This window comes from Neofelis nebulosa, chromosome 5, assembly GCF_028018385.1.
Source record: "Neofelis nebulosa isolate mNeoNeb1 chromosome 5, mNeoNeb1.pri, whole genome shotgun sequence".
In the NCBI taxonomy this organism is placed as follows: domain Eukaryota; kingdom Metazoa; phylum Chordata; class Mammalia; order Carnivora; family Felidae; genus Neofelis; species Neofelis nebulosa.
This window is the reverse complement of record NC_080786.1, coordinates 86,040,252-86,058,938: the sequence shown is the minus strand read 5'-3', so window position 1 is coordinate 86,058,938 and position 18,687 is coordinate 86,040,252. Positions and strand designations below refer to the sequence as shown.

The 18,687-nt window shown below is 36.1% G+C and overlaps 1 protein-coding gene across 7 annotated transcripts in view; it reads left to right on the top strand.

Moving 5' to 3' along the window:
* Window positions 1-18,687, top strand: part of ACAP2 (ArfGAP with coiled-coil, ankyrin repeat and PH domains 2) — a 157,592-nt gene that overhangs the window by 75,268 nt on the left and 63,637 nt on the right. For all 7 annotated transcript variants that reach the window (XM_058730904.1, XM_058730902.1, XM_058730903.1 and 4 more), the window contains one exon: window positions 18,457-18,515. In XM_058730904.1, coding sequence (XP_058586887.1) covers window positions 18,457-18,515 — 59 coding nt within the window. The remainder of the gene's footprint in view (window positions 1-18,456; window positions 18,516-18,687) is intronic.

Here is an 18,687-nt window from a genome sequence, read left to right as displayed (position 1 = left end):
GTTTTCTTAATGTCGTCTTATTCTCTTTCTACCTTCTAGAGGATTTAGATGCCAGTATATAGTATGTTTGATTTGTTTTTAAATCAAGTGATCATTTGGATTTAAACTTCTTAAAAAATGTAATATAGTAAGAACTAATTTTGGGGGGGATAAAAGCTATTGATTGAAATTAACATAAAAAGTTAAATGTTTTCTCCATAATATATTATCTTTTGTAATAGTCTTATTTCTGATATTTTCTTTAAATCAGTAAGTCTTGCATTATTACTTTACATAAGAATACCTTGGCTCTTTGTTATAACTTTAAATGTGAAAATTTATGCTTAAGATAAACACTTGGCAAATAAATTGTTTAAATGTGTATTGGTAGATTTCTTGTCAACAAATCTTCAAAGTATTTTAATAATCACTTTCAGTTTTCAGTTTGTTGCTTTATATGAAGGGAATAATAGAATTTGCTATGCCTATATGTAAGAGTGTTGTGAGGAACAACAATATGTGAAAGTAGACTCTGGAGAGTGACGCTTCTTTCTTTACTATATCAGTTGGCATACGTTCAGGAAAACAAGCCACTTAGGATATTTCTGACAGAAAGATTTTAATACAGTGAATTGGTTACAAAAGTGTTGGAAGGGTTGGAGGAATAAAAAGAGTTAAGGTGGTGCCATCTAGAGATTAGTAAATATGGGAAGTAGCTATTGCCCCTGGGGCTGGAGGACATGGGAAACTGTTCCCCAGAGCTCCTAAGTATTGCACTGTTGAGAATACAGCCAATGTAACTTGGCCAGGAAGCCAGGAGCTTGCCTTCTTGTGGTTGCTGCAGAGCCAAGGAGCCTGTAGTCCCACTGAAACTGCCCAGATTGGTCATAAATGGCTGCTCAAAGTTGGTGTGGCTCACAGATGCTCACTGATGGCTATGTCAGAACAGAAGCAGAAAAAACCGTGGCTTCCTCTATGTCCTGCTGTCATTGGCTTACATTGGCAGAACCTAACCTCTCTGTTTGCAAGGAGGCCTAGGAAATATACTTTGCAGATTTCTAGCATCTGGCAATACAGAGGAGGAGCCCATGAAAGGGTGATGTGGTGGTGAAAGCCAACAATTAACCAACACATCAGCCATAAAGCTTATAATTTCAAAATATTTTTGGCAGGCAAATTATTGTGCAGCTTAATGAGTTTTATCCTTAAAACTTTTTTATTTTTTTATTTTTTTAACGTTTATTTATTTTTGAGACAGAGAGAGACAGAGCATGAACAGGGGAGGAGCAGAGAGAGAGGGAGACACAGAATCTGAAACAGGCTCCAGGCTCTGAGCTGTCAGCACAGAGCCCGACGCGGGGCTCGAACTCACGGACCGTGAGATCATGACCTGAGCCGAAGTCGGATGCTTAACCGACCACACCACCCAGGCGCCCCTATCCTTAAAGCTTTTTATATGACTTTTCTTTTTTCCGTATTCTCCATATCCAACATATTAGCAAAATTACACCCCAAATCCAACTAACAGTAGTTTCCTCTGCCACCTCCAAGTCTACAATACTACCACCTCTTGTTTAGGATTATATCATAGCCTTCCAACTTGTGTTTCTGCTTCTCTTCTTGCCCTTCTACAATGAGTTCTGTATACAGGAGCCAGAAAGAACTTAAAAATATAAATTAATTTACAGCATTCCACTATCGTAGCTTCCCGTCACACTCAGAATAAAACCCAAACATGGCATACCCCAGCCTTATGACCAGACTTCTGCTGATAACTCCCTGATCTCATCTCTGTTTTCTGCCTGGCTATAGCCACATGGAGTCTTTGTTGTTCTTTAACATATCAAAGTAATTCTCATCTTAGGGCCTTTGCACTTGCTATCTATTCTGTGCAGAATGTTCTTTGTTCATATCCATGTGTGGCTATTTTCCTTAAAGTATTCTTTCTCTTTCTACACGTCTCCCTCACTTTATTTAGGTCACTACCTCTCAGATAAGCCTTCCTTGACCACCCTGTCATCACTTAGGTTACCTTACTCTGCCTTTTACACACACACAGGCACACACACACACACACAATATACACATATATCATCTGATTCTTAAATGAGTGTATGTACTTAATTTATTGTCTAAGTTCCATGACTGCAGGCACTGTGTTATATTCATTTCTGCTACTACCACCTAGAAGATTCCTGGTAGAAAGTACTTTTGCAGAGTTAAGGAGACCAAGGTTATGAACTTAAGAAAATTCTTGTGTTTTTTTTATAGTCATTAAATGAAAAAAATTTGTTAAATCAGTGACAGCACATACCAAATAGATAATTAAAAGTATTTAATGTTTTAAACATTTTTCTTTTATTGTTTCTGGCACTTGAAAACTTCAGGATCTCTATTTTCACTAAAATTTATGTTGCTTTAAAAAGATGATTTGCAAACCGATAGGAGATTACTCTTTGCCTGCCTGTCTGCATAGAGGACTTAAGGCTGTAGGTTGGTGAGCTTGTGTGTGTTGATATATATACTATACATGTATCTATAGAGAACTCTTTGTTTTATACTATATCCAGATGTCCAGTGCCTTTCTAATTTTATCCCATATTTTTTTTAGCATCTCAGAAATTTTCCTAATAGATAGAAGTATAGAATTGTAAGACCTTGCTTTACTACCTTTTAATTTCCTTTCCTTTTATAGTTGCTATGTTGTCTGCTTTACCTGGCCTTTTTGTTTCTTGTTAACAAATACTTTAAATTTTTCCCAGTAGGAGTGACTCGTGTGTACTTGAATCAGAATTCTTATATTTGAGGCAAAGATTCTTCCTTCATCATAATACTGCATACTTTGCTTTAGCTAAAATATGACCAGGGATGACAGATCTCTTGTTTACTGTTACATCCCTAGTACTTGCATAATTCTTTTCCTGGGGAGGTCATTTAATTTTACTAAGCTTTGTGCTCCTCCTTTGGAAAATGAATGGGTTTTACTAAATGACTTTTAGTTATAAACATTCTATGATTACACAGCATTATTTATTATAAGATTTAAATATGATCTCAGAGCCATTTGTTAAAATGTGGGAAAAGCCTAGTTACATAAAATGCTTTATTTTAGTAGCATTCTCTACAATGAAATTTTAATTACATAGCATTACAGGGCAAAGGAGGCTTTATAGGACAAGACAAACTGCTTTCTAAAATGTAATAAACGCGGCAATCTGCTTAAATTCTGTAGCAGATTTTGTAATACTTAGATTTTGGTGTATCTGTTTGTGTCACAGTAAAAAGCTGGATATTCTGCAGATGTCATTTATGAATAACTTAATAAATGGGTTTAAATAAATGTTTAAAATAATAGAGCCATTTGGATTTTTAGCCAAGATTAAACATAGATTGGAATTAGTTTATCTGGTCATTTAAAAATTATTTGGATTCTTTTGTGATTTATTTCTTCTGTAAGAATGGATATTATTGTTCCTTATTCCTTATAGAATGAGAATTTCCTAGGGTTGTTCTCTAACTCATATGTCTTTATAAGGCACCAACTCATGGCTGTTTCAGAGCAGGTCAGGCGTGCTGGTTTTTAAAATGTTTAAATGGAATGGTCAGGCGTGCTGCGTTCTATTACATACTGGAGTTGGCTTGAACACTGACTTTTCTGGAACATAGAGATTTCTGTAACTTCACTGATGACTCTTTTGGATTCTCATTTGCTGTTGGTGTAAGGAAGTTGGAATTTTTATTTGATTATTATTTTTGCTGAATGAAGCTTTAAGGTTGAATTGCTGCATAAATTCTATAAAATGTGTAACCCTTTTTGTTTTATTTTTTTCTGAGTTTGATTTTCCATATTACAGCTGTCCACTCATTCACTCAGTGGATAGTTTCATGAAAATGTCATGAACTATCTGGGTGTTGGTGGAAAATTTTTAAAATTTTTAAATGGAATTATGTTAAAATAACAAGTATTTAATAAATAAATCATTTCTTTTTAATAGAATTATAAAATAAAACATACTATTGGGGGAGATATTACATATTGAATGAGTACAATACTTCTAAATATTTAAAAAGTATTTTAATGAGAAACTTGAGCTAGTTTCCATGAACATAACTTTTTCTCAAAATAGGTCTTATCATGAAATGATTTCAAGCAATTCCTGGTCAAGATTTTAAAATTGTTGATCTTTTCAAATTCTTGGTCATTGTCATTGATAAGAACGTTGTCTGCATAAGTAGTCATATTAGTGAAAAGCAGGTGAGTATTTATTGCCCTTTCCTCCTGATTGACAGGAGCTTGGTTATTGCTCTTTCCTCCTGATTGGCAGGAGCTTCTTTATCCCGTGTAATTAGAATTCAGATAATTCTGTCTCTTTAAGTTGTACTTTAAAGGAGCAGTCATTCATTTTTTATCCTTTTTTTCTTTCATTGACAAAAGTAATGCTTAAATTTTCTGAGATAAACTGAATAGATTTTGAATAAAATAATGATAAACCTTTTCTGCAGGTATACACAGAAGTTGGTCTTCCTACTTTTTTCTTCCTTTAATTCACTTCTAATAATTGTCTTTGTGGATCTAGATTATAGCACTGACTCCCTAGTGACTCATTCTCAGCCTCTCCATTCCAATACAGCCAATCCACACAGTTTGTCAGTGCATGTGAATGGTCAGAAATATTAAGCATTGCTTGAAATAAATTAATCAGATAGCAGAATGTTACTTTAGCCATATCTTGAAGTCAATAACTAGTATTAAATCAATAAGTTGAGATTTATTCCTCCTAAACTTCCTGAATTTTACTTAAAAAAATTTTTTTTAATGTTTTTCATTTTTGAGAGAGAGAGCACTAGTAGATGAGGGGCAGAGAGGGAGACACAGAATCCAAAGCAGGCTTCAGGCTCCAAGCTGTCATCAGAGAGCCTGATGCAGAGCCCAAACCCACAAACTGTGAGATCATGACCTGAGCCAAAGTTGGACGCTTAACTGACTGAGCCACCCAGGAGCCCCAAGAACATTTTTTCTTATTTTGTGTTTGCAGAAGTTTAGAGTACAGATCTTTTTCTGTATGAAATTGACATTTCATGTTGAAGTCCTGTATGATTTGCTTCATTTAATAACTTCATAGTTATTTATAGCTTCATTTAATAACTTTGATACAAAAAGATAGGTCAAAGAAGAGAATTTGGACCGCTGTGATTGTATTCTGAATGTAATGACTTTCCGGCAGTATTTAATGAAAAATTTGTCCATTATGGTGGGGAAACAACAATCAGTAGAAAGCAAATGTATTTAAGTACGAAAATGAAACATATGTCTTAAGGTTCAGAAATTGATGTGTGTATAATTTTCTGCATACTTAAAATTTTTTAAAATAAATATTGAAAGATAATAAAATGAAACATTTCATAAATAGGAAATACTAATTCGTTGTAGTTAATTCAATAAATGTTACTCTTATGTATGATCACAAAATAAAATTTTCAAAATGTTTTTTGAAATCAGCAAATGCCTACAGTCCCATTTAAATGATTATGTGCATTTATTTATTTATATTGGTTTCAAGTTTTTATTTGTTTTTGAGAGAGAGAGAGAGAGAAAGAGGATGAAAGTGAGTGAGAGAGAGAGCGAGAGAGCGAGAGAGAGAGAGAGAGAAAGAGAGAGAGAGAGAGAGAGAGATGGCTCACCCAAAGTGGGGCTTGGGCTCACCTGATGTGGGACTCTAACTCATGAATCATGAGATCATGACCTGAGCTGAAGTCAGATGCTTTACAGCTGAGCCACCCAGGTGCCCTTGAGTTTTTATTTAAATTCCAGTTAGTTAACATATAATATAATATTAGTTTCAGGAGTAAAATTTAGTGGTTCATCACTTACATGGAACACCCAGTGCTTATCACAATAGATTATGTACATTTAATTTCATCTTCAGAAATAAATGTTTTTTTGTTTTTTATTTTATTTTTTTAAGGATAGTCCTTTGAGTCAAATACATTTATTTTATGGAAGATACACCAAAATATTTTTAAATTTTATTATTTTTTTAAATTTACATCCAAATTAGTTAGCATATAGTGCAACAATGATTTCAGGACTAGATTCCTTAGTGCCCCTTACCCATTTAGCCCACCCCCCTTTCAGTAACCCTCTGTTTGTTCTCCATATTTATGAGTCTCTTATGTTTTGTCCCCCTCCCTGTTTTTATATTATTATTGTTTCCCTTCCCTTATGTTCATCTGTTTTTTCTCTTAAAGTCCTCATATGAGTGAAGTCATATGATATTTGTCTTTCTCTGACTAATTTCACTTAGCATAATAGCCTCCAGTTCCATCTACATAGTTGGAACTGGCAAGATTTCATTCTTTATGATTGCTGAGTAATACTCCATTGTATATATATATACCACATCTTCTTTATCCATTCATCCATCGATGGACATTTTTGGGCTCTTTCCATTCTTTGGCTATTGTTGATAGTGCTGCTATAAACACTGAGGTGCATGTGTCCCTTTGAAACAGCACACCTGTATCCTGTGGATAAATGCCTAGTAGTGCAATTGCTGGGTTGTAGGGTAGTTCTATTTTTAGTTTTTTGAGGAACCTCCATACTGTTTTCCAGAGTGGCTGCACCAGCTTGCATTCCCAGAAATAAATCTTTTAATAATTAAAGATAAAACAGCAAAATTTCATCAAGAATCAGAATTTGGCTAATTAACATCAAAAGCCAATAATAAATAACTACTGAAAAGTGTAAGAGTCAAAAAAGAATTGCGTTCTTTTTTTTTTTTTTTTTTATGTTTATTTTTGAGAGAGAGAGAGAGAGAGGACAGAGTGTGAACAGGGGAGGGGCAGTGAGAGAGGGAGACACAGAATTCGAAGCAGGCTCCAGGCTCTGAGCTGTCAGCATAGAGCCCGACGCAGGTCTTGAACTCATGAACCGTGAGATCATGACCTGAGCTGAAGTTGGACGCTTAACTGACTGAGCCATCCAGGTGCCTCCAACTGCATTCTAGTAGGAACACCTCTTAAGAAATGATGATGCTAACAAAGCAACCATATGTATCTTACTAGTAGAAGAAATGTGAAAAGTAAGAACAAATTAATAGCAAAAATTTGTGAAAGAGCCAAAGAAAGATGAAATATTTGACAACGGGTACTAAGCAAAGAAGTGATGACAAACAAATTGTGACTGCAGTAGTTTTGGGTGATTCAAATGGTAATGCCAGGGGGAACATTATGTAGTTTTGTCAAAGCAATAATTTCTGCATTTAAATACTTTATAGAGCAAGTCAGACAAATAGTATTAAAATATAATTTTAGCAAAAAAGATTCATTTTTAGCAGTTCATTTCTTTTTTAATTAAAATGTTTTAAGTTTATTTATTTATTTTGAGAGAGAGAGAAAGAGAGAGAGTGAGCAGGGCAGAGAGAGAGAGAATCCCAAGCAAGCTCTGCACTGTCAGCTTGGAGCTGGACTTGGGGTTTGAACCCACAAACCACAAGATTATGACCTGGGCCGAAATCAAGAATCAGAAGATTTGGATGCTTAACCTACTGAGCCACACAGGCACCCCAGCAGTTGTTAATTTCTGAATGGTTGTACCAAATAGTTTACAACTTCTTAAATCACTATAAAAACTTATATAAACACGACACTAATATCTTCAACATCTTCAGTATGACTGTTGACATCTTATTTATCTCTGTTTAACAACCACCCCAAAATTTAGTGACTTAAAACAACAACTATCATGTGTTTGGGCAGGGTTTGGGGAGGCCAGCTAGTCTCTACTCCAGTTGGTGTTGGCTGAGTGGCTTGTATATGGCTGGAGGATCCAATTTGTCTGGTGCCTCAGCTGGGGTGGCTAGAATGGGTGAGGTTGGCCAGGTTTCTCCTGCCCTTTGGAGTCTGTCATTCTCTAGGACTTCACTTTTATAATGTGGTCTCTCTACAGGAGGGTAGTCAGACTTAAAATTTTTTTTTATTTTAGAAGAGAGAGCATGACTAGGAGAGATGGGCAGATGGGGGTGGAGGGGAGGGAGGGAGGGAGGGAGGGAGGGAGAGAGAGAGAGAGAGGGAGAGAGAACCCCAAGGCTCCTCACTCGGCCTCACATTTACCCTGATGTGGGCCTCAATCAATGCCACAACCCTGGGATCATGACCTGAGCTGAAATCAAGAGTCTGTGGCTCAACTGACTGAGCCACACAGGTGCCCCAGGTAGTCAGTCTTCTGAATGTGATAGCTGGTTTTCAAGTGAGTGAAATCAGTAGGTGTAAGACTTCTTATGGGCTTGGTCTGGAAGTCACATAGGATCACTTTTGCTACATTCTTTTGATCAAAGCAAGATACAAGGCTATGCCAGATTTAAGGTAAAGGGTAATAAACTCTACCTCTTGGTGGGAGAGTACCATGCACATGGAGTGATGAGAGGAATTATTGGTGGCCCTCTATATAAACAGTCTACTGTATCTTTCAACACACCAATAATGTGTGCCGTAAGTGTTAGGAGCCTTTACAGTAGAAAGAGATTTTGATTTATGTCATCTGGAGTATAGCTTCAGAATTTTAAAAATTTCTCTAGGTGATTCTGACATGTAGTGAAGTTTGAGAACCACTACTTTAAATCAGTGATTCTCGGGGCTCCTGGGTGACTCAGTTGGTTAAGCATCTGACTCTTGATTTCAGCTCAGCTCATGATCTCGTGGTTTGTGATATTGAACCCTGCATTGGGCTCTGCGTTGATAGCAGGGAGCCTGCTTGGGATTCTCTGTCTCCCTCTCTCTGTCCCTCCCCACTCATGTGCACGTGAGCCCGCACTCACTCTCTTTCTTTTTCTCTCAAAAATAAATAAACATTAAAAAAAAAATAACCCAGCGGTTCTCAAATTGTGGCCCATGGACCAATAGTATCAGCATCACCCTGGGACTTGTTTGAACTTCAGCTTCTCATAGTTTACCCAGATCTACTGAATCAGCAACTCTGAGGCCAGGAGCCAGCAATCTGTGTTTGAACAAAGCCTTCTAGGCAGTTCTAAGGTACTCTAAAGTTTGAGAACCACTGTTCTAGAGCAGGGGTTGGCAGACTTTGACTTGAAGGCCAAATCTAACCCATCCCTCCCCTGCTTTGCATATAAAGTTTCATTGGAACACATATTCATTTGTTTCTGTATTGTCTATGGCTGCTTTTGCACTACAACAACAGAGTGGTTGTGACAGGGACCACATGGCCCACAAACCTAAAATACTGTCTAGTCCTTTACAGAAAAATGTGCTGACCTGTGCACTAAAGGACTACTTTGTTTTTGCCCAGTTCCCAGAACTGTATGTGTCGTGACACCCACTGAAGAGAGGACTCTTTCTGCTTTAGTGAAAGTGATTTAGTGATTTTAGCTACCTTGAATTCTTATCAGTGGAGTGGTAGTGGATGAACCAAGGCTGTAACCCAGACTAGTTAAAATCAGAGTCTCTGGGAGTAGGCATCAGTAATTTTCAAAGGTCCCCAGGTCATTCCAGAGTTCAGCCCAGTTTGAGAAGCAGTGTTTTGCTTCTTCCAAATAAGCTACTTGGAATTCTTAGTAAACACAGACTCTGATTCTGTAAGTCTGGCCTGGTTTTGGAAATTCTTTTCTAACAAGCACCCAGGTGATACGAATAATTTTGGTTCACACCTGGGGAGCTTAAAATGTGCTGATTCCTGAGTCTCACCAGTGTTTCTAATTATCTCAGCATCAGGGTATTTAAAAGTTCCCCAGGTTATTCTAATGTGCAACCAATGTAAGAACCCCTAGGTTAGAGCAGCCTGTCTCAATCTCTAAGTAATGGAATCACCTAGCAAATGTAATAAAAATACAGAAGGATTTTGTCTTTCTTTAACAAGCTTGGACCTTGGTACTTTCTGTTAGCTTTGCAGGTGATTTTCACACTAAAGCTAGTGAAGAACCACTGCTGTAGAGGACTCAAGAAAGGGAGAAAGAAGAATTTAGAGAAATGGATAGGCTAGGACAGGCAAAGAATATAGAAAAAGAGGAACCCGTAATGAACAATAATTTGCATATTGGGCTCTGTTCCTGATGATAGCAGAGAAGAGTCCTCTTGATTTGTTATTGACCTATTTATTACAGGCCTAATGAGCTTAACTAAATAAAAGATTCAGGGAGTTCACAGCCATAGCCCTGTACTCTTCTATAGATTTTGGAAAGGAGAGGGATGATTATGTCCTATGGAAGGAATCATAGAAGAGAATGCTGTGGTAGCTGAATAATATTTAAATGGGCGACAAAGACTTTAAACTACGAAATTTATGCTTTGAGCCAGTGCGGCCTAAATGGTAAGAACTGGAAAATCTTCAGTGCCAACTGTGGATGTGTAGCCTATCTTGTACTAAACTTTGTAGAGTACTGTTTGCCATACGTAAACTGCATCTCAGTTTTCATCGTTTTCTGAAAACAGCTGAGATAGTGTTGCTTTAACTGTGTCCAGACATGAATGGGGGATAACCTGAGTGTAAGCCATTGGTTTAAAACAACCATTATCTGTGCACTTAAGTCAGATCCTTTTGTAATTAGGACACGCATAGGTCAAATGACATATTGTTGATTATTTGTTATGTATATGTTGGTAGGAATAATACTGCTAATTTTAGAAATGGAACTGAATCTTAGCTTTTGTGTTGGTACCTCCCCCCCCCCACCCCCACCCCCGAGTCTGTCATTGTGGTTTTATTATACCATTTCACGTTTTCTGGTGTAGAAACAGAAGACCTGAGCTATACTTAATTCCAAGGGTAAAACAATTTTTTTTCGTCTAAAACCTAGGTAAAGTTTTTGGGTGGTCACTGGAAACTTTGGATAAGATCTGGATCAGAATCCTCAACTAGTGAAGATAGTAGAACGCAACACAAGGAAAATGGGGAAATCAAATCAAACTTAAGGAAAGAGTCTTGCAGACTTCATTTGGTACCTGGCTTCTAGGTACCAATGCTACTTGAGATTGGTCCTGACAAGGCTACTTTTACTTTAGTCCCTGTTTCTTTCAAGTCTTCTATAGCTTTTTACTTGCAGCATATGAAAAGAAATGGTGTGAATTCTCTCTCAAGCAGAGTATAGATTAGTGACTTAGGAAATGAGACTAAATGAGGCAGTTCTGTGCAGCAGTTCACCACAGAAAAGTGTTAGCGAGCTGTTCTGTGGCTGGATGGCTTGAGATTGGCAAGTAGGAGACAGCTTTTTACTCAGTTGCTTTTGCATTAACAATATAATTTTCACTGTAATCAAAGTGTTGAAAATGGGTAGCCTCGATTATTGGCAATTTCCTAAAGTGCTTCCTATTCTAGTCAAACGTATATAAAATTTAGTTTAGGTAATGTTTTATCTTGGAGGATGTAGATACTACATAATGTTTGTATAGTTTTAAAACAATGAAACACTACACAGGAAAACATTGTGTTCTTCTCTCTGGAATATACTTATTTTTAAACGTTACTGAGGGATAATTGGTATAAACAGCATATCAAAGCATACAATTTGGTGAGCGTTGACGTATGTAAACCTGAATAAAACTGTCACCTTAATTAATTTAATGAACATAACAGTTACACCCCAAAAGTTTTCCTTTGCTACTTTGTAATTCTATTTGCTGCCTTCTTATTTCTAGACATTCACCGATCTGCTTTCTGTCATTATTGGTTAGTTTCAATTTTCTATACTTACATGTAAATTGAATCAGTGTAATTATTTTGAGACTCAATTGTGTTGTGTTTAACAATAATTCTTTCCAGGGGCATAACAATAATTCTTTCTGGGTGGCTCAGTCAGTTGAGCATCAGACTTCAGCTCAGGTCATGATCTCGCAGTTTGTGAGTTTGAGCCCCACTTTGGCTCTCTGCTGTCAGCCTGTCAGCGTGGAGTCCACTTTGAATCCTCTGTCCCTCTCTCTGCCCCTCCCCTACTTATGCTCTCCCCCCAAAAAATAAATATTAAAAAAAGAAAAACAATAATTCATTCCTTTTTTATTGCTTAATGGTATTGCATTGTATGGATATATCATAATTTGTTTATCCATTCACCTGTTGATGGATGTATTAGTTATCTATTACCATAGAGTGGATTACCCCAAAATATAGTGGCTTAAAACAATAAACATTGTCTGGTTTCTGGGCCAGGAGTTTTTAGACTTTAGACTTAGCTGGGTGGCTCTGGTTCAGAGTCTTGTATGAGATTGCTATTAAGATATTGGCTGGGCCACAGTTGGTTGAAAGCTTTACTGGGGCTGGAGGATCCAATTCCGAGATAGGAAGTGTGTGTGGCTGTTGGATCCAGGCCTCAGTTCCTTGCCAGGGAGCCTTGTCCCTCGGCTGCTTGAGTGTCCTTAGTACATGGAATCTGGTTACTCCCCAAACAGGGGATCCAAGAGCACAAGAGCAAGGACAAAGAAAAAGCTACATTGCTTTTCATGACTTAGTCTTAGAAGGCATACATTGCCACGTCCTCCATATTACCATTTGTTAGAAGTAAGTCGCTATGACCAGCCTGCTCTCAAGGTGATCAGGCTCCATTTTTGAAGGGAGGAGTGTCAAAGAATTTGTGGACATATTTTAAAGCCACCACAATGAACATTTGAGTTGTTTCTGGGCTTTGGCTATTACAAATAAAGTTGCTTACAAAAATATATGTAAAAGTTTGTATACATATATGCATTTATTTCTCTTGTGTGAATAGCCAGGAGTGGCTAGTTCATACATAAGGTAGGATTATATTTAACTTTTTACAAAACTGTGTGTATAGTGAAGACTATAAAATAGTGCAAAGAAAATAAAGGAAAGAAAAAAGAACTTACTGTTTATAATAATAATAATAATAATGTTAATATTCATATATTAAATTTCTAAAAATTTTTAAAAATCTTTATTTTCAGATACTCTTAGACTTACAGAATAGTTACAGTACAGAGTACCCATAACCTTTAAATTTCTAAAAATATTTAACTTCAAAGAAATTAAAGAAAACCTCCCAAAATTTAGAAATTATTTTCCAAAGTTGACTGTATCACTTTACAGCAGCCATGTACAAGAGTTCTAGATGCTTCACATGATCAACAACACTTGGTATGGCCACTCTTTTTAAATTCATCATGGTTTTAATTTGCATTTTCTGTTTTGTTTTTTTTTTTAAGTTTATTTATTTTGAGAGAGATCCAATTCCAAGATAGGGAGTTTTTTTTTTTTTTTTAGTTTACTTATTTTGAGAGAGTGCGTGCGAGCAAGGGAAGGGCAGAGAGAGAATCCCAAGCAGGCTCTGTGCTCTTAGCACAGAGCACAATGTGGGGCTTGATCTAACAAACTGTGAGATCATGATTTGAGCCAGAATCAAGAGTTGGAGGCCCAGCTGACTGATCCACCCAGGTGCCCCTAATTTGCATTTTCTTAATAGTTAATGATGCTCAGTGTGTTTTTGTGTGTTTTCTGTCAATGTATCTTCTTTGGTGAAATGTCAGCTCTTTTGCCCATTAAACTTTTTTGGATTGCTTATCTTATTATTACTTAGTTATAAGAGTTCTTTCTGTATTGCAGAAATGTCTTTTGCCAGATAAATGTTTTGCAGATACTTTCTCTGAGGCCTTGGCTTGTCTTTTCCATTTTTATGACAGTATCTTCTGAAAAGCTATAGCTTTTAATTTTGATTAAATCAGTTTATTGACTTTTTTATTTTATGTTTTCTTTTTGTATTCTACAAAGAAATGTTTGCCTAGTTTATGTTTAGATTCGTGATCCACTCTGAGTTACTTTTTCTATATGTTTGCATGGTAAGGGTCAAAGTTCCTTTTTTTTTTTTTTCCAGGCTATGGCTCTTCAGTTGTTTGTTGTAACACCATTTGCTCAAAATGGTTTTTCCCTATTGGCACCTTTTTGAAGGCAGCTGTGTTCACCACTATACCACCACTTGGTACTGCACCGTTGGTACTTTTTGTCTAAAAAAATGTGTGGGTCAGTTTTGGGCTCTGTCTTATTTCATTGATCTTTTTGCCTGTCTTTATTCTAATACCACAATAGCCTTAATTACTGTAGCTTTCATAGTAAGTCTTGAAATCAGGTAGTATAGGTATTGCAGCTTTATTCCTTTTTTTCAAAATTGGCTTTTCTAGGTCTTTTACATTTTCATATAAGTTTTAGAATCAAATTTTTAGCTTCTACAGAAAGCCTTACTGGGATTTGGAGTGGGATTGTATTGAATGTATGGATCCATTTGGTGAGAATGGACATTTTACTAATAATCAGTCTTTGAATCCATGAACACAGTATATCTCTCTATTTACTTAAGTTTTCCTTAATTTCTCTTGGTAATGTTTTGTAGTTTTCACTGTACAAGTCTTACGTATGTATCCCTAAGCGTTTCCTATTAATTTTTTTTTAATTTGTTTATTTTGAGAGAGAGAGAGAGTGAGCATGAGTGGGGTAGAGGCAGAGAGAGAGGGAGAGTGCAGAGCCTGATGTGGGGCTTGAACCCACAAACCATGAGATCATGACCTGAGCTGAGATCAAGAGTCCGATTTTTAACTGACTGGGCCACCTGGGTACCCCAGCATTTCCTATTTTTTGATGCTACTGTAAATGATATATTTTTTTGCAGTGTTTATTTTTGAAAGACAGAGTGTACGCAGGGGAGAGGCAGAGAGAGGGGGACAGAGGATCTGAAGCGGGCTCTGTGCTGACAGCAGGGAGCCCAGCGTGGGGCTCAGCTCAAACCGCAAGATCATGACCTGAGCCAAAGTTGGACACTTAACCGACTGAGCCACCCACCCAGGCTTTTTAAAAGTTCACTTTCTAAGTTGTTGCTGGTATATAGAAATATCACTGATTTTTGTATTTTGACTTTGTTCCTGTGGCCTTGCTAAATATGCTTGTTAGTTCTGGTAGACTTTTATGTAAATTCCATAGTATTATCTCAATCATATCATCTGTAGATAAAGATAGCTTTGTATTCTTCCGTTCTAATATTTCCCCCTTTTTTCATTTTTCTTGCTTGATTGCCTTGCTAGGGTCTCTAGTAGAATGTTGAATAGAAGTGATGAGAGCAGATATTCTTGCCTTGTTCTTGAGTGTTGCCATTAAGAAGCCTTTCACCACTGAATATGTTAGCTGTACATTTTTTGTATGTGCTCTTTATTAGTTTGAGGAAGTTCCCTTTTATTCCTGGATTCCTGAGAGTTTTTATCAGGAATGGGTGTTGAATTTTGTCAAATGCTTTTTGGTCTCTATTGAGATGCTCATACAGTTTTTCTGTTTTAGTTTGTTATCATGGTAAATTATATTCATTGACTTTTTAATGTTAAATCCATCTTGCATTCCCAGAATAAATCCCAATTGTCATGGTATATTGTTCTTTTTATGTGTTGTTATTGTATATCATTATTACATATTAAGAATTTTTGCATATGTGGTCATGAGGGATATTGAGGATTCTCTTGTCTCCACATCCTCACTAACACTTACTCTTTTTTGTCTTTTTGATACTAGCCATTCTGAGTTGTGTGAGGTGATATCTCATTGTAGTTTTGATTTGCATTTCCCTGATGATAAATGATGTTGAGCATCTTTTCATGTGTCTCTTGGCCATTTGTATGTTTTCTTTGGAAAAAAGTCTACCCAAGTCCTCTGCCAATTTTTAAATCAGATTGTTTGGTGTATGAGTTCTTTATATATTTGGGGTATTAACCCTTTATCAACTATATCATTTGCAAGTATCTTCTCCCATTCAGTATATTGCCTTTTTATTTTATTGATGGTTTCTTTCACCGTGCAAAACCTTTTTAGTTTGATGTAGTCCCAATTGTTTATTTTTCTTTTGTTTCCTTTGCCTGGGGAGATAGATTAGGAAAAATACTAAGGCCAATGTCCAAGAATTTACTGCCTATGTATTCTTTTAGGATGCATAAGGTTTCAGGTCTCACATTTAGGTCTTTAATCTGTTTTGAGTTTATTTTTGTGTATGGTGCAAGAAAGTGGTCCAGTTTCATTCTTTTGCATGTAGCTGTCCAGTCTTCCCAATCATGTATTAAAGAGACTGTATTTTCCCCATTGTATGTTCTTGCCTCCTTTGTCGTAGATTAATTGACTATATAAGTGTGAAGTTATTTCTGGGCTCTTTATTCTGTTCCATGATCTAGGTGTCTGTTTCCATGCTAGTACCATACTGTTTTGAGTACTATAGCTTTGTAGTATAGTATGATGCCTCCAATTTTGTTCTGTTTTTTGTTTGTTTTTGTTTTTGTTTTTGTTTTGCAAGATTACTTTGGCTCTTTGGGGTCTTTTGTGGTTCCATACAATAGGATCATTTGTTCTAGTTCTGGAAGGATACTAACTAATATAGTTAGCTTTATGAATTTTGACACATGCATACAGTTGGATCTCCATACCACAATCTATATGCATGACTGTTCCAGTAACCCTAAAAATAGACTTATGTTATGCCTTTGTAGTACCCTTCCTCCTACCCCTTACCACTAGTAATTACTGATTTGTTCTCCATCCCTATAGTCATATCTTTTCCTGGGTGTCCTGTAAATCAAATCATATAGCTTGTAGCTTTTTGAATATGACTTATTTTACTTAGCAAAATCTATTGAAATTCATCTATGTTGTTGTATGTATTAATAGTTGCTCCTTTTTATTGCTGAGTAGTATTCTATTGTGTGATGTACCATAGCTTACTTCTTCAAGGACATTTAGATTGTTTCTAGTTTGAGGCACTTAGGAATTGCACTGCTATAAACATTTGCATACAGGTTTTGGTGTAACTCTAAGTTTTCTTTTTTCTTGGGCAAATACCTAGGAATGGGATTGCTAGGTTTTATGTAAATATAGCTTTAACTTTATAGGCTATGGGAGGCTTTTAACTATAGATTCTATTTCTTTGTTTCTGTTTAGGTCATTGATTTCTTATTGAGTGAACTTTGGTAGTTTTGTCTTTCAAAGAATTAGCCCATCTCTATTGAATTTATAGGCCTAAAATTGTTCCCCAATTCTCCTGATTATCCTTTTTTTTTTTTTAATTTTTTTTTTCAACGTTTTTTATTTATTTTTGGGACAGAGAGAGACAGAGCATGAACGGGGGAGGGGCAGAGAGAGAGGGAGACACAGAATCGGAAACAGGCTCCAGGCTCCGAGCCATCAGCCCAGAGCCTGACGCGGGGCTCGAACTCATGGACCGCGAGATCGTGACCTGGCTGAAGTCGGACGCTTAACCGACTGCGCCACCCAGGCGCCCCCTGATTATCCTTTTTTAATAGCTGTAGAATCTGTGGTAATGTCATCTTTGTCCTTCTTGACATTTGAAATTTGTGTTTTAAAATTTTTTCTTGATCACTTTGATGGGAGATTTATCAACTTTATAGATCTTCTGAAAGAGCTAGCTTTTGGTTTCATTGAGTTTTGGCTGTTGAGTTTCTGTTTTCTATGTAGCTGACTTCCAGTCTTACCTTTATTATTTCCTTTCTTCTGCTTAATTTGGGTTTAATAGTTTAACATAGTACAGAAAATAATTTTTTCTCTCTGGAAGTAAATTGTCAGATTTTTAAACCTTTAGTACTCAATCCAGGTGTGTGTGTGTGTGTGTGTGTGTGTGTGGTGTGTTTGGTATTTAGGCAAGAACATGAGACTTTGCTAGTAGCAAGATTTCAGAGAGAGTGAAACTGGTATTGTTTTTAATAAGTAGGAGAACACAGGATTTTCTTTTTGTTTTGAATATTGATTTTTGTGTCTGTTCATCTGACATCTGTTTCCAACTCTGAATGAAGTGTATCTGTTAATTATTGAATGAAACGTATCTGTTAATTATAGAAGTATTTGGAGTTTCCATGACAAGCCCAGTGAAATTGCCCACACATGGAGCTACTAGAGTTTAATATGTGGTATCATTTAAATGGGGCAAAATATTGTCACGAGGAGTAAAATTTTATTCTTGTCTCTAATCTTAGCAATCATTGAACCCAAAGGGCCATATAATGTTTACTTGAATTAAGAATGTAAAACATTGAAATCCCTACATTTTCCCTGTTGAATAACCTCTAACTAAGATGATATGAAGCAGTTCTGGAGTTGTTTTTACTTAGTATGTTTTGATATGTTAAAGTAAGAAATTCCTGTAGTAAATGAAGTAGACTTCATATTACTTTTTAGGTTATTTGTCAAAGCTTGAATTAAAATCAAGGAAATAAATCACTCTATTATTTGAACATTGTATTTAAATGTTAATGCAGATGTGATTTTCTCTGTAAATAAAAATAATTTTATTTTTTAGATGAAACTGGCTTAAAAATCGGTTTCAGTTTCTTTTTTAAATCCTTACTTTTTTAGTTGGTCTTCAATAAGAAATATAGGTGTTATTAGAATTGGAGTAATAGTGGAAAGATGTATTACTTACCAATCTACGTGAAAATTATTTTTTTGTTTACTTTTCTAATTGTTTAATGTTACATTTTATCTTTTAGATCCTATTTGACCAAACTCAGAGATCAATTAAAGCACAGCTTCAGAACTTTGTTAAAGAGTAAGTCAATTACAGTGAAAAGAAAAGTAACCAGTGAATGATCACATCTGGGAGTTGGTATCTTTTGAGAGGAATTTTATGGACCATGATTTATTGAAAATTTTGGAGTTTTTGTTTGCTTTTTTGCTTTGTGAAATATATATTGCATTTTTTTCCTGAGCTACTCTGTAAA